This window comes from Ruditapes philippinarum, unplaced genomic scaffold (assembly GCF_026571515.1).
Source record: "Ruditapes philippinarum isolate M1 unplaced genomic scaffold, ASM2657151v2 ctg3719_1_1_1_1, whole genome shotgun sequence".
In the NCBI taxonomy this organism is placed as follows: Eukaryota; Metazoa; Mollusca; class Bivalvia; order Venerida; family Veneridae; genus Ruditapes; species Ruditapes philippinarum.
Window position 1 is genome coordinate 1 of NW_026863593.1, and position 27,714 is coordinate 27,714.

The 27,714-nt window shown below is 32.3% G+C and overlaps 1 protein-coding gene across 1 annotated transcript; it reads left to right on the forward strand.

Annotated features, from left to right (window-relative positions):
• Positions 1-1,024: 1,024 nt before the first annotated feature.
• On the forward strand, positions 1,025-26,816 carry LOC132722614 (ubiquitin carboxyl-terminal hydrolase 47-like). Its single transcript, XM_060707138.1, has 26 exons — positions 1,025-1,088; positions 2,127-2,266; positions 2,985-3,074; positions 3,546-3,641; positions 4,551-4,648; positions 5,214-5,326; positions 5,876-5,991; positions 6,485-6,564; positions 7,048-7,099; positions 7,879-7,955; positions 8,212-8,267; positions 8,763-8,875; positions 9,575-9,679; positions 10,282-10,489; positions 11,073-11,311; positions 12,545-12,668; positions 14,445-15,296; positions 17,792-17,883; positions 18,366-18,446; positions 20,571-20,651; positions 21,786-21,901; positions 23,683-23,801; positions 24,393-24,523; positions 25,254-25,301; positions 25,952-26,154; positions 26,671-26,816. Exons 2-26 carry the CDS (start codon positions 2,165-2,167, stop codon positions 26,795-26,797), a joined length of 3,519 nt encoding a protein of 1,172 aa, XP_060563121.1. The 5' UTR covers positions 1,025-1,088; positions 2,127-2,164; the 3' UTR covers positions 26,798-26,816.
• Positions 26,817-27,714: the final 898 nt, after the last annotated feature.

A 27,714-nucleotide genomic window follows, 5' to 3' on the forward strand; every position in this document is an offset into this window, starting at 1 on the left:
TTTCAACATTTTATGGCTTATTTCATCTGGTCCAGAAGCTTTACTTTGGGTATTTATGGGTATTTGTATCATCCAGCTGAGAGATTGAACTGAAGAAAGAGTGTAAAGTATTTATCATATCAAGATTTTCCACCAAGAAATTGTAAAATAATCATTTAAAGCTACAACCCCTTCACTGTAGGCTTACATACAATTTTTTCATTGTTTTAGTTGTGACGGCAAAAGTTAACATAATGATCTGATATTTTCAGGCTGATTTTTGTCATGCATTATATGTGAACGAAACAATAGATAATCAGAAGAAACAAGTACATTAATTCATTAAAAAAAAAGAAGTTAAACAATTGAATTGAAATCTGAGATGCTTATTTATTTTTAAATCCATATCTCAGTGACATTTGATCAGCATAATAGGTCATAAGTACCAATACTAATAAATACTGGCATGTTTTTTAAGCTAACTTGGTTTAAGCAGTCATTGTATTTAGCACTGGCCCGGTGGCCCATGGCCAGTGAAAATTAGTTAGGGGCCAGTAAATTCAAAATCTTAATTTCAATGACAGTTTAAGGCCAAAAAAACCCCATTACATTATGACTTAAAGTTGTCCTAAAAGACAATCATGTCATGACGTAAAAATCTCTATATAAGATACATTTAAAATTCATATTCACAAGATAAATACCTTACAGTGAATGTTTTTTTTTTTTGTTTTTTTTTAGGCCCCAACTGGGTAACCCCGTTTATTTACCCCGTAATAGGTATGAGAGGGTCGGGGTCATCCCTCTGATACCTTACATGATATCTACATAATACATACTACAGTAAATGTTACACTACGGAAAAAATGTGTTCTGTTATACACATTTAAAAGTTACTGATAATGATAATTATTGATTGATAAAACCAATTATCATGTCAGTTGCAATGAGTTCAATAACCAGTACATGTATAAGGTTATTACCTGCATAGCATAAATCAGAACAAACTTTTGTTTCTATTATCACACATTTTTATTTTCAGACAAGTACAAAAAGGGCTGTAGAAACCACCGACCTAACTAAAAGTTTTGGCTGGGATAGTTCAGAAGGTGAGAAATTAGTGTTTAGTTTCTTACACAGTACATTTTGTATCTTTCTTTATGCACCACCATTTAACTTTAAAATAATGATTGTGAACATTGTATATATCCAACCATTGGGGTAAATTAATATTGCATCTGATTCCTATGATTCAGTTATGACCCTATTAGAAATATGACATTTCACATACAGTTATTCCATTTTACAGTTCTCCTAGTCTGGTCGAAATCCCTATTGGGCCTTCATGGCCAAGTGGTTAGGGTCGCCAACTTCAAATATCTTGTTCATCACCAAGGCACTGTAGGTTTAAATCCCAGCAGGGGCCTTGAATTGGTTCTTGTGTGTTGGTGGTTCTATTCAGGTGCATGCTTATGCATGAAATAATACAGGTAAAGAAACCTGGTCTTCCCCCACCTGTAAAGCTGGAAAGTCACCATTAGACCTTTATATTGTTTGTGTGACTTGAAATCTAATGAAACAGTCAAGCAAACAGACCTGTTTTCTGGTCCGTTCAGCTCAAATATTATGAAAATCACACCTTTTTGGTGAAACAGATAAGAATTCTTACTGTCTAAAGTCTTAAAGATTTAAAGAAAATATCTTTTGAATGTTATTATAGAAATTTAATGAAACGAGTGGAACATGCAATAGTTAAATTAGCTTGAATAAAAGTGGTTGGTATTTAGTATCATATTCAAGTCTCAATAGAATGTCAGGAAAATTTTAAGCATCTCATGTTAATCTTTGGGGAAAAAAAGTCTGATAAATGCACATTGACGCAGACAGTAATAGATGGCCTTTTGGTTTTTCCTGTAATTGTACATGTAATGTTTATTGAACCTGTGTTAATTGTGCTAACAAACATGATATATTTATAGAATGATACTTGTAAGTGATAATTTTAAATTATGTCTACAAATTCGTAAATACATGCTTCTTTGACCTCAGTGGAGCTCCTTTAAGGTAGATCATCCATTTGGATCATGTTATAGTTAAGCATCTTTTACTTCCTAAAAGAATAATTGTTATTAAACCATATGTTACAGTTTGGCAACAGCATGATGTACAGGAGTTGTGTAGGGTTATGTTTGATGCCCTAGAAGTAACGTGGCGTGGCACTGACCAGGAAAAACTTGTCAATCACCTGTACCAGGGCAAAATGAAAGATTATGTCAAATGTTTAGAGGTGAGAATCTATGAAACTTTAAAGTGTTTCACAATAGATCATTGAAACTATGCACAGTTATCCTTACCAGGATCAGCAGAATTATCAATTCCGCCTCCGTGGTTGCGAGGTTAGCGTCAATGACTTCTAATCCAGTTACCTCTCTGGCGTGGGTTCGATCCCCGGGAGATGCTTTGGTAGTTTAGCGCAAAGGAAGGTAGTCTAGTACTGGTGTAACTCTCCAGGAACGATGGTTAGGAAACTACCTGCCTATATGACTGAAATACTGTTAGGAAAAGGCGTAAAATGAAAACAAACAAACAAACAAAGCAGAATTATCAGAATCGGCAGGGAATTACCGTAATCAGTCTGTAATTTTGTGATTTATGAACTTAAAGAATGTTCTTGCATTTTCATAAAATATAAACAATATCAATGATATTAAAAAGATTTTTTGTTTAAATAAAATAACTTTTAATTAATAAAACAAGAGATGTAAGATGTACGGATATTAAGGGAATGATATTGTCATTATATTTACACAGCCAGTAGTCATCGGTTCTGTACGGACAATTGATATTTTTCCAAGAAATAACTTAATAAATGTCATACAGGCAAGTAAAGAAAAGTTTCAAGTAAAATGTACAAGCAAGTCAAAATCAGCTTTTGTTGACCTTGCTATAAGTGAATAATGAAACTTGTACATGTAATATGAATTATTTTATACTTTTATTTTCAGTGTGGAAATGAGAGTGCTAGAATAGACACATACCTTGATATACCTCTAGTCATACGACCTTTTGGATCTACAACTGCCTATAAAAGTGTTGTAAGTATTGGAAAAATGTGTCCTGTTAGTTTCAAATCCTTAATAATGGCCATGATAATACTTGAATATATAGAGCCCAACACTGTTATTTTCAATTATATTAGTATTGTAAATAAAGGCTATCTCATTTAAATTAATTTTCACATGAAATATTATCACCAAAGTACAAAATTGTATCAAGGTTTAAAGAATGTCACAAGAAGAGTTTAAGTTTACGACAGTATGAACTGAATTGAAACTACAGAAACAACTTGTTTTGATGCAAAATTGTCAATGGTTTCCTTTTAAACATTCAAATTTTATACTTGCCATGTCAGACTAACATTTGCAAAATTTAACTGAATTACAAGTTATTTTCCAAATCGGCTAATTTGATAAGTCATTTCAAGGTCAGAAATTTATTATAATGATAATCTTATACCAATGCTTCTATCATTGTTGAAATTTGAAATACAAATTGATATTTTACAGACAGAGGCATTGGAAGCATTTGTTCAGCCAGAGATTCTAGAAGGACGAGATCAGTATTTCTGTGAAAAATGTAATAAAAAATGTGATGCCCATAAGGTAAGGAATCATATGGTGTATACAAAACAAACTGATATTTATAGATATATGAAGGTACTATGATATTTATAGATTTTATTCCATAGTTTGTACATTCAAAATATGCTTAAATGATTCAGTGTTGAATATTTTATTCAGGTAAGCATATAAATTAATAAGTTATGAAGCTTTTCTTGATGCTGACCATAAGTGTGTATTTGCGTTTATTAATACTCGCCACCGGTTGCCCATATGGGCAAGTCCTCCAGAAGAGTATTAGTCATTTTATTTTTTGGAGGACAGTGATATTACAGATACAGAAAGATGCCCCAATTCCAGAAGCTTCTCCTGGTTCTTTAGCGTGCCAAGTGTTTAAGCACCCATACACAGGGCTTCGATTTAAAGTGTCATCCGAAAGACTGATAAGTCATTTTAGTTGGCCAGCCCGGGAATCGAACCCACAATGTCAAGATTACAAGTCTCACGCTCTAACCGATTGAGCTATGCAGGCTGGCTTGAAAGTTGTTTACCACACTAAGTGAAATAATATATATGTACATAATTATGCAAATAAAAAAAATTTCAAACATTGAAGAATATGTAAATTATGTACTGCATATATGTGTGCATATTATATGTAATCATTAAAATATATGCATTCATTTCTTATTGTAAAATTTGACTTAAACTTTATAGAAAATAATTTTTTTATTACCTTTCTTTATTTACGTGAAATGTTTAATTCTGTAATATCTTTATAAATAATGCTTTTTCGAACCTGAATCTTAATTTGAGCATCATATTTTTGAGTTAAAACCATAAAAGAATGTGGCACAGGATCTTTAATGGTTATGAAAAGGTCATCAGATGTTTTATGTCCATGTCAACATAAATTCTTTTTACAGAGTCAGTTATTTAAATTTATTTCAGGGCTTAAAGTTTTTAGAGTTTCCATACATGTTGACGTTACAAATGAAGAGGTTTGATTTTGACTATGCTACAATGCACAGGATCAAGCTTAATGATAAGTAAGTAAAGATTTTCTATGTAACCTAGGTGAAGTAAGAGATCATCATAATCTTGACCACAAAAAACCTTGTCCCATCCCACCAATATTTAAAGAATGCTTTGCCATAAGTCCTTCAATGGGGTGGTCATGAATGGTGGACAGACCCCCATATACTGGAAATCTTTGAAAATAACAGTTCAGAAGCCTATGACAGGTTGCTATTTTGAGAGGCAATCATGATTTAAAATCATATCTTGATTCTGCAAAGTTAAGGCAGTTTTGGGAAACTTTAGAAATGTTCAAGATTAAGTTTTAATAGTTTTTTCAATGGCCTGTATTTTATGCAAAAAAGTCACAGTTTGGTAGAATGCACTCTCTTATACCATGCATGGTAAAAATGGAAGAGAAAAGTTTAATACCTTGGCCCTAATAGGATAGGTATTTTACATATAATTGGTTTTTAAATTGGTAGATAATATCCAGGCTTTACTGGCCATTATGTTGATTTTGTCTATTATGCAGGTTGAACAGATCTTAAAATACTTATTTATTTTAAAACATGGCCTACTCTATTTTTTATTCAGAATGACATTTCCTGAGGTGCTAAATCTGAACTATTTAATTGATGGTGTTTCTGAGGAAAGTACAGGGGAAGAGGAGGCCCCTCCTGTCACTGACAGTACGGGAAAAGACCAATGTAATGATGATGGTTTGTTATCAGTATTTCTTATTGTTTAATTCTTACTAATGTGTGGTATATTTTTGTCTGAAAATTTTTACAAAAGAAGAGAAAAAAAGATATAAAAAAACAGTTAATAGAATTGGGAACTTTTTTGTAAGGACTAATTTGGTCACTTTATAAAGCAAAGTACTTTACAAAACAAAGTTTCCTTTGCCTTTTATAAAAAGTCATTTGAGTTTTTCACAGTATTTTAATCTTATTTAAAACATACCAAAATAAAGTACCCTACAATAGTTCAATTACAAAGGTTTTCACAAAAATGTTTACATGATAAGGCCTTCTTAATATCTCATTTCCACAAATGCATGACATAACTACAGTTAAATGTTTGTGACACTTTATATTTTCTTATTTCAACATTCATATATATATATGCAATGCCTTCAATTTATTAAATGTTGTTCAAGTTCTTATTTAGGTAAAGTACTATATATGTCTTAATGCCCCACTATTAACCTGGTATTGAGGATTCAGAGTGTGAGTTATTATGGTATATATTTGCAGCAATAGATGAAGGTATAGAGATGGAGGTGTCCAGCTCGGCTGGATCAATCAATGAAGAATCTAGTCCCTCTAATGACACTCTCAATGACAGAAATGCCCAGCATTCAAATGTCAAGGTAAGTCTTTAACCCTTGTCAAGGTCAGTCTTTAACACTTAACTTGCTAAGATTGTCTAATGGATTTGTCCAGCTTTGAATTTGGAACAGTCCATTTAAAGTTGAAGGGATCACAATAAAAGATGCAAAAAAATGAACTGGCAGCAGTATAGATGCTACATGCTATAGGTTAAACTTAAATTGAAGAGGTAAATACATAGGATTGTCCGGTAGGATGTTCGAGATTTTACTGTAATCTTTGATTGGATACTATGCCTCAATTTCTGTTCCTTATATGAACACTGTAAAAGTGCTTAATATGTAAAATGTTGATTATCCAAGTGTAGCACATTGTGTAGTAGATCTTTTTTTCACTTACTGGAACAACTGTATAATAATGTATCCAGTAAGCTTTCAAAGAGCCATTTATTCTTTGATTGTTGGGTGTTTAGACACAATTAAAGCTGTATGGCATATAATATAATATACTTATGAATTTATATTTATATTTCAGGGTCCATATGAATATGAGTTGTTTTCTATAATGATACACTCTGGTAGTGCAGCAGGTGGACATTACTATGCCTATATCAAGTAACATACTATATTTATTGTGTTTTGTGATTTTAACATTTCTAAGCAGCCACAATGTCTTGAGTGCTTTAGTATACTGGCTTTGAAACACTTGCCAGTAATCATTAGGTGTTCTCATTCTACTAGGGAATTTTATTTTGTTTAGATGAGGAAACATTTTAGTTAGTATACAGTTTATTTTTCTAAAGAAACTATTACCAATAATGTACAGAGTGGTATGAGGTCTTGCTTTACAAGTAAATATTTAGACTCTGGCTGTGTAGCATACAATTCTTATCTGTTATAATCAAGTAAGGTCTCTGTAGATCAGTAGAGCGAAAAGGCATTAGTCACAATTGAATCATTAAATTGTCAATCTTACATAGTTTTCTTAGACAATACAATTATAATATATGACAAATAAGTTAAAGTTAAACATCTACCCTAATAGAGTACATGTAATTTAAATGGTTTAACATAGTAATTTTTCTATCATATTTTCAGATGTTTGAGTGATGGTCAATGGTACAGCTTTAATGATCAACATGTCTCTAAAGTAAGTTTAACTCTCTGCACCCTGGACATTATAGTTATAGTGGTAACATGTAACCCAAAGGAAGCCTTATAATATTCACCATGAATAGTTAAATATTAACCATTAACCTGCTGAAATTGTGTATTGGAATTGTCCAGGTTTAAATTGAGCTTCCAAAGTACAGAACCTTGTCAGACTGCATAGTTTGGTCTGGCAAACTGGCACATTACTGGTGGTAAAGGCTAATCACTTCTGTTCTAAGTTCAGGTTAAGGGTTACAGATATTATTATGTCTTGAAAGAAAGAGATATTTAATTGAATGATAGTAAAAAAGTAAATTAGTGCTATTTAAATTAGAAAGTAACAAAAATTTGTATGTGTGCCTTGCAAAAAGATATGTTAATGGTTCTCTGTATATAAAAATTGCTGTTTGTAATAAGAGGAAAATATGGGGGCTCTTTTGACTAGCAGTTCAGGTTTTCAACTGATTAACCTGTAGTTTCAAGTCCTGTCAAGAACTAATGTTTTCAAATGCTGAAGCTATCTGGCTATCTCAAGCAAGGTTGATGGTTATATTTATTCTTGCTTGAATAAAGCACTGAGGAGCAACTGGAGTTCTCCTCTACCAGTAAAGGTGAAATGTCACTATATGGTCTTCACAGTGTCATTGTGACTTAAAAACAATCCAATAAAAAAATGGAAGGGAAAATTTTATGTTCCTTCGTATTGAGAGCTATGATTTGACTTGGTGATTGCTTTGGTTTTGTTTAATTGTTTAACACTGATACACATTTCTGCAGATAACCTATGATGATATAAGAAAGACATATGGGGGAAGTTCTACAACCAGGGGATATTATTCTTCATCATATGCTAGGTAAGATATTTTTTACATTACATTTGTTTAAAACATGATGAAAATATTATTGTCTCCTTTCTTGTCTTTAGCAAAATATTCCTTTGTTTTTCACAGAACTGAAATTTTGATTAGAGATGAATTGCAAATGACTTGAAAAATGCATGAATGGTATTTTCTTCTATAACTTTCACTGTATCTTATATACAAATTTACTTTCATTAATAATAGAAAGTCTATGCCTATTTTGATTGATTTGGTTTATGTTATGTTACAGCTCTGCCAATGCTTACATGTTAATGTACAGGAAAATTGATAAAGAAAAAAATATAGGTAAGTTATTGCTACTTTTTTCCTGTGATATACTTTTTGAATTTAACAAGATATTCAATGACTGATTTTAAACTGCTTACCTAATTTTGTACACATTTGATTATTCAAATCCTGCTTGTATTATAATTTTTCTAAATTAAACGACTTGGATACCATTTTACATTCGAAATATTTGAAATAAATGAAGATTCATAGGATGTCTGTTAAAAGCTGTGTACAATGATTATATACATAGAAATTGCTCTTTTTGGTTTATGATTTTGGCTTTTACTATCCTTGCTAAATTTCTGTAATAGACTTTTTGTTTTACATTTGGAACTGTTCCTTTTTAGTTTTAAGGAGTTCAAATATGCTATACTATAAGTTTGAAGAGTTTATTCAGTTTACAGGGATGCTCAGACTGTTGTAACTCTATTACTAGTGGTGTAGGGATGTCTATAATGCTCTGTAGGATGATAGTAGATATTATAAATACAGCCTGCTTTATATCGGCAGATTTTATGAGTGGGGAAGAATTTCCTGATCATGTGAAAGTTGAGCTTAGAAAATTAAATGATAAGGAAGAGGCAGACAGGAAACAAAAAGAAATGGACAAGTCAACTTGCAAGGTTTCTTATATATGTTTTCATATCTTCCTTGTAGAATTTGTCTATATATTTTTTAAGGAAACTTTGAAAGATGTATAAAATAATTGTTTGTTGATGTTAATTTTTGTCAGTATTTTAACATGTTGGTTGTTAGTGATTTAATTAACACAAGTCAGAGGTTTAATAAACATATGTTAGTTGTTTAACACTTACATGTAAGATGTCAGTCTTTTAGCATTTACATTTATAATTTATGTTTTCAGTTGTTTAAGGCCTAGGCCATCAATGAATTTGATAGAAAAAGTATCAAACTTACAAATTATTTTAATTGTGTTATGGCCTTATAATATATCTATTGACAAAATAATTGTTTTTTTTTCTTATCACCTATGATTAGTTTATTTATTGATGATTAGTTTATTTATTAGAAAAGTGTATTTTTAAAAACTGTCTGTCTTTGTTGTAGAGACTTTCATATATTTATACTATAACAATAAGCCCAAGATATTCTGTATATAGTTTAATTTATTTTCTTTGCTATTTAGATTTATATATCAATAGATGATGGTTGTATGTTGATAAAGTCTGTGTGTTTATTTTAAGTAGCTTCTACTGAAATAGATAGAATTTCTTGAAATAGTGTACCCATAAGACTTGCATTTCTGAATTTCCTGACTTCTTCCTCCATGTATATTTAAAATATATTTGTCATGGTTTTAGATAAAGATTTTCTGTGTACATCCTTCTCGGAAGAAGAAGCTGGACCATAAATTAGAGATTCACAAAGAAAAAACCCTGTCAGAGGCTACAGATCTAGCATACAAGGTAATATTATTGAACCAGAAATGGTTTCTACAAGTGTACAACAACATTAAAAGACTTTGATTTAAATGCATTCTAAGTATGTTTAAAAGGCCCTTTGTGCCGTATATATGCTATCATATTTTTTTTTCTAAACAACTTTAATTTTTGGTATCTTTTAGTAGTTTCCGAAATATTAGAATTTGCCATAAAGATGAATTAACATTTGGTTCTGTTTGCTGTATTAGCAATTTGCATAATTATAATGAATTAGTATGTTGTATGGAAGTCTAAATACTACTTTGTTCACATTTTGATTACTGCACATTCAACATTACCTTCTTCATTGTCTCAAAACATTTTATATACATGTTTGACATTTTTAAAGCAGGGTGTCCGTTTGACCCTTGAAATGACTCTTTGACCCTTCAAATTTCCAAAAGGCCGTATTTGAGCCTCAGGATTTGAGCTGGAGGGTCAAATTTGTTAAAATCATGGGGATTTGGCCTTGAAGTTGGTAAAACTTAGTCAAAATGACCCTCAGGATTTCATGGCTAGTGAACACCCTGTTAAAGGATTGAAAAAAATATGGATAGGGTGTAACTATTTATCAATTTATTTTCTAGATATTTGAGTTGGAAGACTGTGTGACTAGAGACTGTTGTAGGATTGTCAAATATGATGAATATCAAGATTCACTTGAGTGTTCTTTTGACAATTCTGATGATGTTCCCATGGAAACCTTACTGAATGGAGTAAAACAGAGCTACAGTTTTGATTTACTTCTAGAAACTAGAAGACCTGAGCAGAAATTTCAGGAATATAAACCTGGAGGTAAGTAATCTTTAGTGTATAGTTGATAAGTTTTGTAGGTTAGGTATTTATAGATAGGTGTCACAGTGGAAGTTTTATTGATTTGTAGGTGTTACAGTGAACATTCACTTTATTTAGGAAATAGATATCAATTTTGAGTGCATTGTTTTAAAATAATTCACGATTCGAGTTCAAATGCACAGGAATATAATCACCATAGCAGAAAGCCCTGAGTGATTAATTACAAAGAATTTGAATGATGAACCGTGCATTATTATACTATATTGCAAGAAAAATTAATATCTATTTTCATTCTAACATATAATAAAAAAAAAATGTATGAAAATATGTTGATTTACATTGAGCATATAAATTAGTAATTTTCCTGACATCTTTTGCTTTATTGAAGACATATGTCATGTCATATGTCCTATAAGCATTTGTTTTGATGTTGTGCATATATTGCATAATAATGCACTTGATTGCCTTGTCTGTTTGATAGGGGAATAGTGTGAAGGGTGTTAGAATTTAATTTGTTACAGTGAAAGTTTCATTGATTATTAGGTATTACATTAAACATACAGTTGATTTAATTTATTTGTAGGTGTAACAGTAAAGGTATATGTGGCAGATTTGGAAAAGGATATAATAATAGAGCCTCCAGCCACTGTGAGGGCATATCTGGTACAAACAGTGCAAGAGTTCAAAACCCTTGTTGCCCAAGTTCTGGCATTGAATGAAGAAGATATGAGGTGTGTTCTGGAGCGATTCCACAACGATCTTAAACTTCTTCATATGCCTAATAAAACTTTGAAAAGTGAAGGATTTTTTAAGACAAACAAGGTATGGCAAAACATTTAAATACTGTATAAATTTATTTTTTCTGTCTTTAAATAGATACTGTAATCAGGTATTTTCACAACTTGGTTTAGAGTTTAATGGTATGTAACTGAGCAAAATAAGGTATTTATAGGACAGTTGCATGCACTTAAGTTCAGGCCTTGAATGTTGCTGTTGAGCTTGTGAGCTGTTATATGTCAATATGAACAGGAATTAAGACATAATTACACTCTTACTTATTTCAATAATATAACTCTATATTCTAATACATCTACAGCCTGTAGGCTTTTTCAATAAGTAGTGTTAAATCTACAGAATGCAGATTTTCATTTTCTTTTACTTGGCACAGCAAATTGTTTTTCATGATGCTTGGTTTATGATGATATTTCTATTGCCATTAGCCTTCACCACTGTGTTAGTTAATTTCAATCTCCACACAGTGATCTCCCCTTAATACTTCGGTGTAGATCTCTGCCACCAAGGTCCCGATATATCAGAATTTCTGATATACTATATTTTTTCAAAAATTGTTTTATCTACTGCTTTTATCTATCAGATACGTTTTCTCTCATTTATTTAATAATGTTTATGAATAAATAAATAAATAATACAAATATTTAGAAATAATTTTAAAAATTATGAGATTATTTTCTACCGAGACAATATTTTGATATTTTATATTGTTTAGCTTTTGAATTTAATTTTCGTTATTTTGTATACTTTCGATAATTATTTAATAAACTATATCGAGCGTAGGCACTAAAAGTTAAAAATATAACAGAAAGAGAAAAATAACGTTAGATTTTCTTTGTAACGGTCGATATTTACATTTGAATTTTGACGTTACGTCATGTGACTTTCATCATCATGTGACGTCTTTGAAGGCAGTGATTACAATTCTGCCAAGGGAGGTAATCACTGTGAGGAGTTTGAGTTAATTTATGTAGTAAAGATGACACTTGTATGGTAACTTATTGTCTGCTTTTGAGTATGCTATCTAGCTTGTTAATAGAAGATCAATGGTCCTACTTGTGTGCCCTTTTACCTGAAAAAATGCAGTGATGGCCACCTTAGGTATTCCTACACCAGTAAAAATGGAAAACTTCTAATTAACCTTGTCTTTGAAGTTAAAATCAGTTTCAAATATGTTTATTTGTAACTTTTGTACTATCTAACTGACTAAACAAAAATGTAACATTGGTATTTTTGCTGCTTAAAGTATTGAGTTATTTTCAGGTTTATATAGAGTTAAATGCCAGTGAGGAAGATCGGAATACTCAGTTTGATAAAAGTCGTTTCTACAACTTGTTAGATAGATACCAAAATACAATCAATATTCAAGTCAGCTTGCCGTCACTGGGTAATCCATTTGGTCTTTTATTTTAATTGTGTTTGAGATGAGCAGTATATTATCCTCTGCCACAGACATAGGGATACATATAAAAATTTGGCACCATCTGTATCACTTTTCATTTTTGTATGTCCGTCTTTCTGACTTTGACATGAAAGTAAAACAATTTTTTATGTTAACCATGTATGGTTATATCACATTTTAGATAATTACCATTCGTATATGGTTGTATCACTTTTCAGAGAATTGCAGTACTCAAGAACCATAACTTTTCCATAATTCTCTAATTTTTGAGTTATGAGCCTTTGCATTTGGTCATGCTTTATTTTAGTCCAGAAATTAACTCAAACAGCATTTGAGGTATCAACTTGAGATAGATGTCATTGAGAAAAAGTACTTTTAGGAACCATAACGCCTTTGCATAATTTTAGAGTTAATGTGCTGTCAATTTGAAACTTCAAATACAGATATTTCACATTGAGGAGAAATGCAATGGATTTTTCGCAAGAACCATATCTCTTTTTCATTTATTTTGTAGTTATTACTCTTTGTAATTTTTTGTTCAACTATTCAAAGAATAGGAAGAAGTATTATTCCCATCCCTGTGTCAGCAACCTTAATTTTTGTGTGCAAGTTGGTATCTCCAAAGCTATTGAAGGGAATGGGCAAAAATTACACTTATTTTAGAGCATTATTGGAAGACACTGTTCAAGGCCCTTAACTCTTACGTGGCTCTTGACAGTATTATGGCCCAAACTTCAAAGAATTGTACATTATCCAGACTCTTGTTTTACTGACAAGCACTGAGAATATTCTTTCACGCTGTCCTCCTGATAGCTCTTGTTCAACATTTGATTTTTGTCCAGGACATTACTGAAAAATGTATAAGAGATTTTAACTCATTATTTTTATTCAATCTTGTTTGCAATATAAAAGATAATCAGAGCTACAGATAAGCTTTTGAGTTAATTTGGTATTTACCCCTGGACTTGACAAGCAATTGGGTAACACAGAAACAAAATTGGGTATCATTGAAAAATTTATTGGTTTGCATAGATTTGCATCGGTCAAAATATTGTCCAGGATCTCGGAAACAATATACACAAAGACTGTTGACAAACATTGTCTAAAAAGTTCATTTAACAAATTTTTTACAACATCTGGCTCGGTAAAATAACCAAATATTTTGTTAGACTGCATTGAAATAATTAATTTTTATCAGCCCCGTTTCGCCATTTTGTTGAAGAAGAAAATAAATAAACCTCAGTCTGGACTGCTATTTAGTTATCTCTCATAAGTATATAAAGCTTTTCCGCTAAAAATATCTTTAATATAACCAGTCTACTCAATTGTTCCCGGTTAACAAATGGAAAACGAAAGTACAGAAAGGGAAACAGGCTATTTTCGGATTTGTTTGGCAGTTTTTGCTAGGTGAATTATGGTCCAAGATATTGAAAATACGCTAGAGTATCAAAACAAATTGGGTACTGATATTTTGATTTGCGTTTTAATTACACAAAATTTTTATTTTATTTGGGTAAATTGGTCAAAATTTTTGGGTAATTACGCAGATACGCTGCTTATCTGTAGCACTGGATAATCATATTTTTTAAACAGATATTTGCCTATAGACTTGAAATTTTTCTCTGTAGCTTACTTTTCATGTTTATAGTTATCTCTATCAAAGTGAACAGTTTGAGTTGGAAAAAAAACACTTGTCTAAATCATAAAACCATTTGTTTGAATGATTTAAAATGCTAACATGGGGTATTATCTAATTTTCAGCTGAGGTGGCTGACTATAAAGCACACTCGTGCGCACGTGAAAATTCTCCTCTAGGTCAAGACTCTGCTGTTGAAAGTGGTGTTAATAGTTCAGCGAATAGTGTTGATAATGGAAGTGATATGTGCAATCATGAACAACGTTTATTTAGATCAAGAGAAAATCTAGCTAGCAGAGATTCTTTCTGTCAGGACTTGGACACTGAAATGAGAAATCTTAATCTACAATCACAATTAAGTCAAAGTGATCCAAATCTATATGGAAGTAGTAAACACTCTGAAGGGGTTTCAAAAGGTGAAATTTTAAACAGTTTACAAAATAGGGGTTCAAGGTCGTCCCTTGAATGTCAGGACTCAAGGTCGTGTAGTCAATCCACTCAATCTACAAGTACGAGTGCTGAATTCAGTTTAGGGAATGTGAATTCTGTTTGTGAAGGAAACTTAGAATCACCCGATGAAGTGTTAACATCCCATAGTGATAAAGATTGTGACCTTAATGCGACCTTTAGTGAAAAAGGTCAATGTGATGACCTTGAAGGTGGATTCAGTGATCATAAGGGAAATTTAGGTAGTGGTGAACCTGTTGAACATGTGTTTACGGATTCTTTACCTAGTGAAAATTTGCCAAGACCTACAAATTCTCCAGAAGATGAAGACATATCAGACTCAAATATTACCGGAACATCGTACTGGGAGCGTCAAGGTCGGAGGCAGGCTACGACAGGCTGGGATGAGTCAGCTAGCAGCACCTCGGCTTGTTTTGATTCAATGAGTAACAGTCATGGTGATGGGGATAGCATAGAAGAAAAAAGATTTTTTCAGGCTGAGCTCTGTGAAACAGACCCTGATCATAGAAGTACGTATTTGATATTGGTACTAGAATATTGATAAGGACTCTAAAGTTTATGTTAAGTAGGTTATTTTCATTTATCACTCCTTTAATAGTCAGAACATTTACCAAATGAGTTTAAGCCCAGATACAGAATATTGAATGATTGTAGGTTCAATAGTGAATTTATTGAACAAGTAGAATAAAATTATATTATTTAAGAATGGGAAGAGTTCTACAAGAAAAGAATTTACAATTTACATTGCTTAAAAACATCATTCAAAGTAAAATTTACTGAAAACATTCAGCTGTGAGTTATTTCCTACTTGTATTATTGGTACTGAGTGGTTATATGCCACTAAATTTGAGTGGTCTGGTTAAAAAGATTAAAGTGACAAATGATCATACCTCTTTTAATCAGTTCATTGACATCATTTCCAAATCTATGATATTTAAAGGCCCGCTGAAACATTAGTAATGAAAAAACACACATATTTTAATAAGGAACAATATTATAAATTACAGAAAAATTCATTTAATTACTTGATTGTATAATATAATTATATGTTGTTTATTTCAATATAGATTTGAAATGAGAACTTCCACATACAGGTGGTCTCCCTTTTATAATGTGTTTAGCTAAAGAAGGATCTGTAATAGAATTATGCCTGGCTGTGAATTTTAATTGTTGATATTTTAACAAAGTAGCTAAGTACATGTAGGTACATGCTAATGTCTATGAGATATTGATTGTCAGTTTGAGTCTTGAACACAGCATAAAGTTCACCATAAAGATTCAGATAATAGCAGTATTCATTTGTCCTCTGCTTAAGGAAATCTGAATGGTTTAAGTATGCCAGAATTTAATGAAAATACACTTTCCTTAAACCTAATGAAAGAAACAGGTCCTCTTTTTCATGTGAACTATAGCTTATGATCAGACTTAAAAAATATTTTTTTATGCCCCCGCCATGTAATGGCCGTGGCATATAGTGTTACCCTGTTCCGTCATTCTGTCATTTCGTCATCATCAGTTTCCGTTCATTATCTTAGTAACGGTTGCACACATTCAACTCAAATTTGACATATGGATATGTCATGAAAAAATACAGGTCAAGTTCGAATTTGGTCATGGTTCGATGATTTTTGCGAAGTTATGCCCCTTTTACTTTAAAATAATATGAAATTTTCAGTTTCCATTCATTATCTCCCCAACGATACAACACATTCAACTCAAACTTGACATATGGATATGTCATGAGAAAATACAGGTCAAGTTCAAATTTGGTCATGGTTCGATGATTTTTGGCAGAGTTATGCCCCTTTAACTTTGAAAATAATATGAAATTTTCAGTTTCCATTCATTAACTCCCCAACGGTACGACACATTCAACTCAAACTTGACATATGGGTACATCAAAGGAATGCGCTGGTCAAGTTCAAATTTGGTCTTGGTTCAATGATTTTTGGCAGAGTTATGCCCCTTTCACTTTGAAAATAATATGAAATTTTCAGTTTCTGTTTATTATCTCCCCAACAGTACAACACATTCAACTCAAATTAGACATATGGATATGTTTTTGGAATGCCTAGGTCAAGTTCGAATTTGGTCATGGTTCAATGATTTTTGGCAGAGTAATGCCCCTTTTACTTTGAAAATAATATGAAATTTACAGTTTCTGTTCATTATCAATATCTACCCAACAGTGTTACATATTCAACTCAAATTTGACATATGGATATGTCAAAGGAATGGGCAGGTCAAGTTGGAATTGTCATGGTTTGATGATTTTTTGGCAGAGCTATGTCCCTTTCACTTTGAAAATAATATAGATACATCTTAGGAATAAGCAGTTTAAGTTTGAATTTGGTCGTGGTTCAATGATTTTGGACAAACTTATCTTTCTTGAATGTTGGAAAAATTTTTAACTTTCAGTTTCAGCACTCATACTTTTGTGGAAAGTTTGAATTTGGTCGTGGTTCAATGATTTTTGACAAACTTATCTTTCTTGAATGTTGGAAAAATTTTGAACTTTCAGTTTCAGCACTCATACTTTTGTGGAAATGTATGTAGCCATTATTTTGGCTACAAATATGAAATATGCTATTTTCAAAAGGTTAAGACTGAATAATTTCAGTGCTTTGTACATTGTATGAAAATGGTTTGTGTTAACATTGAAAAGTTTTAAGGGCTTTAAACTGCAAATGAAAAAAATAATTTGTGCAAACAAATTTGGAACTAAATATTATAACATCTGAAATTTTGGCTGCATGCGGGGGCATCCGTGGCATGATGACACATTTCTAGTTTAAACCCTAAATTAGATATTTAGTAGGAATATTGACTACAATGAACTGCTTTTGTTATTAGGAGATACATGTATTTTGTGGTACAGTCAACTAATAACTCCTAAATGACTGGTTTGATAAATATTTAGATTTATATATTGTTTTGAATGTGATACAGTCAGCCAATGATTAAACTGGTGTTTTATGATATTTATTGTAATTTATTTTAACAGGTTTGTCAGTATATGTAGATAAGAGGATCACTCTTGGCTGTTTTAAGGGGGAGCTAGAATCCTATGTGGGCGTGTCTGCAAGTAACTTCAAGGTATTTAATATAATACATACCATGTACATAATTATATATGCTAGCCCCCATAGCTCAGTCGGTAAGAGTGCGAAACTTGTAATCTCAAAATCCAGGACTGGCCAGCTATAGATAATTATATAGTCTTTCTGATGAGACTTGAATTCAAAGTCCTGTGAATGAGTGTTTAAACACTTGGCATGTGAAAGAACCAAGAAGCTTCTGGATTTGGCACATTTTTCTGTATCTTGCACCATCCTCCAAAAATCTAATATGGTATGAAATTGTAATTACCCATATGGGAAACTGGTGGCAGGTATAAAAAACCTCAAAAATATACAGATAAATATATGTTTGCAAAACTGAACCTTGAAAAAATAGTTTAAATTTGGTTAGAATTAATTTATTGTTTGAAAAAGAAATATTGTTTTATCACAAAAGCACTGGCTTTGACTATATTATGATACATATTGATGCATTTATTGTTTATTATTTCCTCACAGGTGTACAGAGTATATACAAACAATCAGGAGTTTGAGAGTATAAGACTCACAGAGACACTGTCCTTCCTAGAAGATGGAAGGGTAAGATTTATATATATTGATAATAATAACCCTGCTGCAATATGTTTGTGCTCATTATTCTTTCATTATATCTATCTTTAATTAATGTTAAAGCTCCTTACTGGTATGTAGACATGGGGGAAAAATAGAAAATAATTGCAATATTTCATGGCATAACTACATCCTATTTTGAATTGCACCTGCCAATGATTACTGTATGAGTTAGGCAGCATTAAGATTTGGTATAAATCAAGTTTTCGTGATGTTAAGATTTTTGAAAAGTTAATTAATTTGATGTAAATAGTCATTAATGTTGAAAGACTAGAGAAGTGCATCACTGAGTGTTCAAGGTCTGACTTCAAACCACTTGCCAGTCACCACTGTGTGTTAGAATCCTGCCACAGACTTTAGATTCTTTCTTGTCAGGAAACTGTCCAGTTATCTCATGGAACGTTTGTGGTTCTACTTAGGTGCATGCTCATGAATGATATAATGCTCGGAGGAGCACCAGAGTTTTTCAACTACCAGTAAAGCTGGAAAGTCACTATATGACCACTACAGATTGGGTTTAACCCAACCAATAATCAAAAAATTGAAAGTCTAGGTCTTCATTGTCAGTTGCTGACTATGAATTAATTGATACTCATTATTATTGCTTCAAATTTCTGATATGATAATGCTGACAATGGCCTTAGAAGAAATTTAACTTTCAAGAATTTAGTCTAATTTTATTATGGCCCTGCCATATAATGGCCAGCGCATATAGTGTAACCCTGTTCCGTCATTCTGTCATTCCGTTCTCTCGTCATTCTGTCATTCCGTCATCATCAGTTTCATTATCTAAGTAACGTGGCACACATTCAACTCAAATTTGACATATGGATATGTTATCAGAAAATACAGGTCAAGTTTGAATTTGGCCATGGTTCGATGATTTTTGGCTGAGTTATGCCCCTTTTACTTTGAAAATAATATGAAATTTTCAGTTTCCGTTCATTATCTCCCCAATGGTACAACATATTCAACTCAAACTTGACATATGGATATGTCAAAGGAATGCGCAGGTAAAGTTGGAATTTGGTCATGGTCGATGATTTTTTGGCAGAGTTATGTCCCTTTCACTTGAAAATAATATGAATTTTCAGTTTCCGTTCATTATCTCCTCTAGGGTATTACACATTAAAATTAAATTTGACATATGGATACATCAAAGAAATGCGCTGGTCAAATTTGAATTTTGTCATGGTTTGATGATTTTTGGCAGAGTTATGCCCCTTTAGCTTTGAAAAAAAGGAAATTTTCAGTTCCCATTCATTATCTCCCAAACAGTTGTACATATTCATCTCATATTAAAGATATGATAAGAATGCATTTGTCAATTTCGAATTTTCTCATGGTTTGATGATAGTTGACAGAGATATCCCTCTTGAACTTTGAAAAAAAATCAGAAATTTTAAGTTTCCATTCATTATCTCCCCTATGGTTGTACACATTCAACTCAAATTTGACATATAGATACATCTTAGGAATAAGCAGTTTAAGTTTGAATTTGGTTGTGGTTCAATGATTTTGGACAAACTTATCTTTCCTGAATGTTAGAAAAATTTTGAACTTTCAGTTTCAGCACTCATATTTGTGGAAATGTATGTAGCCATTATTTTGGCTACAAATATGCAATAGGCAATTTACAAAAGGTTTAGACTGAATAATTTCTGTGCCTTGAACATTGTATGAAAATGGTTTGTGTTAACATTGAAAAGTTTTAAGGGCTTTGACTTTAAAATGAAAAAAATAATTTGTGCAAACAAATTTGGAACTAAATATTATATCATCTGAAATTTTGGCTGCATGTGGGGGCATCCGTGGCATGATGACACATTTCTAGTTTATTTAAACTTAATTATGAAACAAATTCTTGTAACTGAAATTTTAAATAATTACTTACAAATTAAGCTGTCTTGAATTGACATATGAGGTGTCAAATAAGGGACATGATCATTTTTGAGTTGGGCTCAAACCCACAATCCCTAGGTTTACAGGCAGAAGAAGTTTACATTTTAATCACCTGTCAACTGCTCCGCTCAGAATTTGTTTATGGGTATATATTTGTAATATTATATTTTGATAATTTGTTTGAATTTTCAGATTAATATCAAACTGGGTAGAGCATTAAAGAATGGAGAATATAGAGTCAAAGTGTTTCAACTTCTAGTCAATGAATCCGAGGTACTGATTTCATTGTATAAAACTGCATGTTTATATAATCAATTTTCTTGATGTGACATTTACATTATCTTTATTCTTAGCTGCTGGAAGTTATTCGTTAATTTTCATTTTAAGTGCAAATTGTGCATTATTATTAATTGGTTAGTAATACTTTGAAGCGTTTAGAATCTCTAGTAGGCCATATAACTTGTCATAAGGCTTTATATCAAATAGTATAAGGCCATCCTTAAAAAAATGTTTGTTTGCAGTAACCCAACCCAGAATTTTCAAGGTGGGTAGGTAGGTCGTTTTTTTTTTTTTTTTTTTATTATTGAACTGTACTCCCAAATAAACATGGAATTTCAAAATGCTGGACAATATATGCTTTGATAATCTGGTAACAATTAATAAATTGATAACTGAATTCTAATTTAATAAGACCTACATTTTATTTCTTCTATTAACCTTTAAAAGAACCAAAACAAAGCACAAGGCATAATTTTCTGATTCCAAAAAAAAGTAATTTTTATCCAGACCATGAAAAAAAATTTTGAGTAGGGGCAAATTTTGTGAGTCGGTCGCATTACTGCAAACGAACATTTTTTTAAGGATGGCCTAATTGAATAAAGTATTTAGTCTGTTCCTTTCACTCTGCAATTGCAACGTATTTGTGATTTTATTGATACAGGATAATCTAATTCTGCTTTTGAATTGATATATTAGGGCATCAAAGTCATTGACTTCAAACCACTTGCCTGTCACCACTGTGGGTTAGATTCTTTCATGTGAGGAAGCTATTCAGCTAGCTTACGGAACGTATGTGGTTCTTCTCAGGTGCCCGTTTGTGCGCACCTGAGGTCTTCCTCCACCAGTAAAGTTAGAAAGTTTCCCTATGACCTATATTATGTTGGTGCGATGTAAAACCTAACAACAAAAAAAAGATTGTTATATTAGAATAAATTGATGATTTTGCATCAAACAACAAAAGTATTTTTTCAGTATCATAATCAAGAATTTAGAATGTTGAAGATTTTGGTATCATTTCTTGATATGTGGCTGTTTGAAATGTTCATAGTAAGCACTACAGCCCAATTATAAAACATAGATCATTACTTTAATCGTTTAATGTAAAACTGATTTGTTGCTTTATTTAAGCCGTCCAAGTTTTTATTGGACACAATATTTGCACGTGGGATGACAGTTTTAGAGTCCAAGAAGATGATCCTTCCAGAGATAAAACAAGAACATAATTTAGATATACCACTTGATAGGTAATAATAATAATAATATCTTTATTTCCTCCAAAAGAAGAGCATATTTTTACAATTATACAATTATAATGGAACAAGTAAAATATTCAATTACAATGCAAATAATTACAGAAGATCTATGGTTACAGTATGGAAATCATAGATATTTAAATATATACACACATTAATATAATGTATTTATCTATTTTTTTACACACATGTAAATAATAATATTGGTAAATAGTAAGAAGTCAAAATAAATATCATTATATAGTCTATCAATCGAATAGTTTATCAATGAATTTTTTTAAAAGACATAAAAGATTGAATTCTTGTTTCGTCTATCACATTAAATGAAACAAAACTGCTGAACATTTCAAGTAATTGATTGTCTGCGCTATATGTACAAAACTCCAAAAAGTTATCCATTCCACGTAACTCATACAAGTTTTGCCACAACTGGCATCTTTCAATCTTGAAAATACGGCATGGATTGCGAAGTTCTTAACGACGAGCTTGCACTTAAAGCATGTTTTGTCGTATTGTCTCGCGAAAAATAGACACAGTAATTTAAAAGCCGAGCAACACTGTACTTTAAGCTTTGTGTCACACTGTCTGTCAGTAGAACAACAAAACAGTGGAATCTCGGGGGCATCTTTGTCCTATGGATTCATTCCTAGTTATTTAGTTTACTGACTGAGTAAATTTGGATATCAACCTTTTATATAAGGAATTTTGGGGAGCTATCAAGAGTTCATGATATTATTGCACCTCACTGTTGGTTGACTTAAAACCCAACCAATCATAAATTAGCCATTGCAAGTAGAATGACACCACTAGAAGTGTAATGATTGATCCAAGAATGGTTGAAGTGCAATAAGCTTTACCCTTGTCATTGAAAAGAAATTGTTAATGTTAATACATTGTAATGTAATGAATATTTCGCTTTTCAATGCACCCATATCGGTGGTATCTCAGTAACAAAGTTCTTCAGAAAATAGTAAAGCTTGGATAAAACTTCTTGGATAAAGAGAATGTGACAATTACAACACTACATTGTCACACATAACTAGAGGAATTATTAAACGTAACAGGTTTTCAAATTCAGAGAGTTTTTTAGCTCACCTGACCACGAAGTGGTCATGGTGAGGTATAGTGTAAATAATAAGTCGAGTTCCCAGTGAAACGGAAGCTGTTATCCGGTTCAAAACTGGCAAGAGCAATTAATGAAATAAGCTTTTTAACATTCTAGATGGCTTCAGTTTTTATTAAATTAAGCTAAATTTTCAAATGTTTTTAATGAAATGTTCTAGTAAGGTATCAGGTGAAAGATGGTCATATACGTTAAAACTATGGTAATGAAGCTAAATCATAAAAAAGTCTTAAATTACCTAGTGTGTCTGCAGTTTTATCTCAACAGACATTTGGTTGTCAAAGGTTTTTAGATGGGTTCCCATCAAGTTCGAGCTGGGTCCATTCAGGATGTCGTAATAACTGAACAGGAGCTAAAATGAAGAAAAAGTAGTTGTTAACACTATAATACTGAGTTTTGATAAGAGCCCGCCTGGGCAACGCAAGAAAGGTTGTTTGAATGCATTTCTAGTCAAGTTTGAATATGGGTCGTGTCCGGTCAAAAATTAGGTCACATTGCCCAAATATGGAAAAATCTTTATAACACACTAGAGGTCACATGTTTGACTCAGTTGTCATCAAACTTGGCCATGATGCTTGTTTAAGACATTGCTTGGATGCAAGTGGCTTCAGTGAATTGTTATATAGTTGTGCATGTTGTGTTGTTGTAGGTGTCGGCTGAGGAAGAAGACATGGAAGAATCCAGGTACTATCTATGTTGACAAGCAGGTATATGAGGAAGAAATACCAATCTACCCAAACTGGGAAGTCTTTTTGGAGATTCTTGAAGGTATGCTTAATACGGGTATGCTTAATAGTTCGGGTCTGCGGGCCCGGGCTTTGTTTTGCCCGGCTATAGACTACATGTGTACATTTAAAAGAAAATCAAATAAAAAACAATTAAAGAATACATGGAATTCTAAACCTATCAATGAAATTTTCAGTGTCAGTTCTAGTCAGGCAGCGCCATTTTCAATGTAATTCAATGATAATAGGCGGGATATTCCGATAATGGACAATCGCAACTTTTTGGATAAATAATAATTGTCGAGTATTCCGAGTGGAAACGGAAGCAGTGCATATAATACCGAATGACACCTTTAAAACGGAAAAATTAACTGACATCCCAGTTCATAGGCTTTTCCTAATTTCATATTAGATTGGTTCATGTAAAAAAATATTGATTAAAGTTCAAAGTTAAATGAATATAATATTTTTTTAATGCAAAATGTGTTCTTATGTAAAGAGAGATACTCAGGGGTTGAGAAAGCTTTATGTAAACATATAACTTGAACTATGTTATTGTAATTTAAACTTCATAAAGATCAATAAAATCTCTTAAATAACCTAGTCTGTATATGCATGTTTATAATATCTGCAGAACCAGAGCAGATGTTGTCGTCTGCTCAACTAGCAGTTTATCTGAGAAGATGGTTCCCATCAAAATACGAGCTGGGTCCATTCGAGGAGGTGGTAATAACTGAACAGACTGTCGAGGAACTGAAGAAAAAGGTGAGTTGTTGTCACTATAATACTGAGTTTATTGATAATGAGCCGCGCCATGACAAAACCAACAAAGTGCGTTTGCAACCAGCATGGATCCAGACCAGCCTGCGAATGTGCAGTCTGATTAGGATCCATGCTGTTCGCCTACAAACCCAATTTTAAGTAGAGAAACTGATAGCGGACAGCATGGATCCTGATCAGACTGCGGGGAAGCGCAGGCTGGTCTGGATCCATGCTGGTCGCAAACGCAGTAGGTTGGTTTTATCATGGAGCGTGTACAAGTATGTAGAAAAATTAGCCATTTAACCTTGGCTCAAAAGTGCAAGTTTTTGGTTTTAGACAGTAACTTGAAAGGTTCATCATAGTTCATGTTTTTCTATGGCTATTAGTGTGTAGACAAAACTATTTGATTAATGTAAAACCATTTGTTCTCCACGTCAGACTCAATTGATTCATTTCAGTTGAAAATATACAGTATTATTTATTTGCATTCTCTATCAGTGATGTTTCTTACAGTATTAGGTAATTATAATGTTAAATATAAAGTTTCTTCCTTTCTGTTTGCTTGTCTGGAAAAATATATGTTATACTCTTATTTGCATCTATTTGCACTCTGGGCAGTAAGAAGTCTTTCTGTTATTTTGTAACAGCGGAAAATGACTCAAGCTTATTGAGTAATAAATTTTGATTCTTATTTGGACTTTGTATAATTTTGTTGTGTTACCTCATTTTACAGATATCTGAGTTACATGGTATGAACATTGAAGATATTGAAATTGCAAAGGTAACCTAACTTTAATTAATCTTTATTTTGTGTGATATAAATGTTAAGATTGTAAATGTGAATCTGCTGGTGTCTACTGTACTCTTATCAGAGATTTTATGTAGATAAACTTTAACCTCCACCCTGCTAGAACCTAACAAAAGTGATTAGCCTTTGCCACCAGAATAGAACCAAGCCAGTCTGCACACCCATACAGCCTGATCAGTCTATATATTGTTGGTTTACCAGCTTAAAATCTTCATCCTAATACCCCCAAACCTGATACTCCCAAATTGGAGAATGGACAGGTCCAAAAATGGAAGATGATCAAGTGTATTTAATAAATTCAGTAGGTTTAGGGTTTAATAAATACTTCAAAGTTGATATAAAAGATATATTTAATGATGATCAACTTAAAATTTTCATCAGTTACATTAATGTTAACTTAAAGCATTGAAAAATAAACATAGGCAGAGATTGAAATATTCCACTCATCCACTTGTAATAATGAGTAGACTTAAAGAGAGCTTGATGCAGGATCAGTAGAAAAATGCTGCCTGTACATTGGATCTAGAACCTACTTGTACTTCAGGATGAATGACTGAAAATATTGTTTTGATGCCTGATAGGTACGGGTTGATAAAAACTGACTACATGTTGTTAACTTACAGGGCAGAGGGACGTTCCCATATGATGTATCAGTACTAGAGATTCATACAGATTTAGACTGGAACCCTGTTGTACAAGCTCTCGGCATGTGGCCGTTGTATATATGTGATGACGGCTGTTTAGTATACTATCGGGATAAAACAGAAAAATTGGGAGAATTGAGTGATGAACACAAGAAGGAAATTGAAGCTAAAGAAAATACAAGGTTAGAGTCTTTTTTTTTCTATAATTCTGTGAAATTTCATAAAGCAAATTTGTCATTTTGTTGAATGAACTCAAGGTTTTGTCAGTATACATGATATTGAAAACAAGCTACAGAGTATAAGAAGTATTTCAAATGAGAAATTAGAATAAACTTTAAACAAAGAAAATGTACAGATATTTGAGCTGCGTCACGACAAAACCAACATAATGGGTTTGCGACCAGCATGGATCCGGACCAGCCTGCACATCCGCACAGTCTGATCAGGATCCATGCTGTTCGCTATCAGTTTCTCTACTTGTTATAGAGTTGGTAAGCAAACATCATGGATCCTGATCAGACTGCGCGGATGCGCAGGCTGGTCTAAAATCCATGGTGGTCGCAAATGCACTATGTTGGTTTTGTCATGACGCGGCTCAATTAAGTATACCCCATTCATTGATCAACATCATTGGTTACATGTTTATAAGATAATTTACTGATCATGTTTTATGAAAGGTGTGATATTCAACATTTCAGGTTATCCAAGTCTTCACATAGAGTTACCTGCAGTCCAAGGAAAGAGAGAGCACTGAAGATTTACACGGAGGAACCTTCTCCTAACAATAGCTTGTCGGCATCAAATGCTTCCCCTGACCTTGATTAAATCCTAGTGTGCTAGATGCCTATAAAAACAAGCCTGTTTAGAATCAGACCATTCGGCACATGCATGCAGTCAGACCGGGCTCTATACTGTTAGACTGCTTATATTGAAATCCCTTAAATTTAAAATGGATGGTTCCAATTTTTCAGCTGGACAAGTTCATTATACAAATTAAGTTGGTTACTTGTTTTAATCCATATCACTCTGTCTTAATGGGTCTATTTTGCTTTCATGATTTCCTTTGGGGGGAAAAATCAAATTTTTTCTAGTCTGTAAATCAACTGACTTTGGTAACCAGTCAAATCAAATTGCACTTATTGATTGGTTGTATTGGTCAGTTTGTATTGGTCACATGATTGAAATAGCCAATGAAAATTAATGCATTTACTGACTGGTACTCAATTTCAGATAATGTAATGAGAAAGTGTAAAACTTCTCTTGTATGATGTTTTGGGTACTAGAAAGAAATCTACATTTGTATTAGGTATGAACATTTGAAGAATGTACCAGATTGTATTCTTCTGATATTTAGATAATCATTTTATGTTTGATTTTCCTTTTGTTTTCTAGAACTGATAGCAATAATGTTCTCTTGAATTATTGAAAATCTGTCTTTTATGAACTTCATAGATATTAATATAATTTGTTTATATACAAACAGTAATGGAATAAATTATTTATTGGATTGTTAAATTTGTCCTTGGTCATTTTTATGGTGACCATCCGATTTACACCAATATGAGACATGTCATTTGTCCTTCATTGATGTATCTGTTGATTTATGTGGAGAAGTTGATAGTTATTTGAGGAGAAACCGTGTCAAATCAGGACTAGTGCCAAATGCTGGAGCATTAGGAAAACAACTTCCCACCAGTGTATGACTGAAATAATGTAAGCTCAGAAATCATCAAAACAATCAA

Coding starts and splice junctions, on each gene's coding strand:
- LOC132722614 (XM_060707138.1), top strand. CDS start 2,165: ATGTTTGATGCCCTAGAAGTAACGTGGCGTGGCACTGACCAGGAAAAA. Junction 20,652..21,785: donor TTCTAGTCAATGAATCCGAG/GTACTGATTTCA, acceptor GCTTTATTTAAG/CCGTCCAAGTTTTTATTGGA. Junction 23,802..24,392: donor CTTTTTGGAGATTCTTGAAG/GTATGCTTAATA, acceptor TAATATCTGCAG/AACCAGAGCAGATGTTGTCG.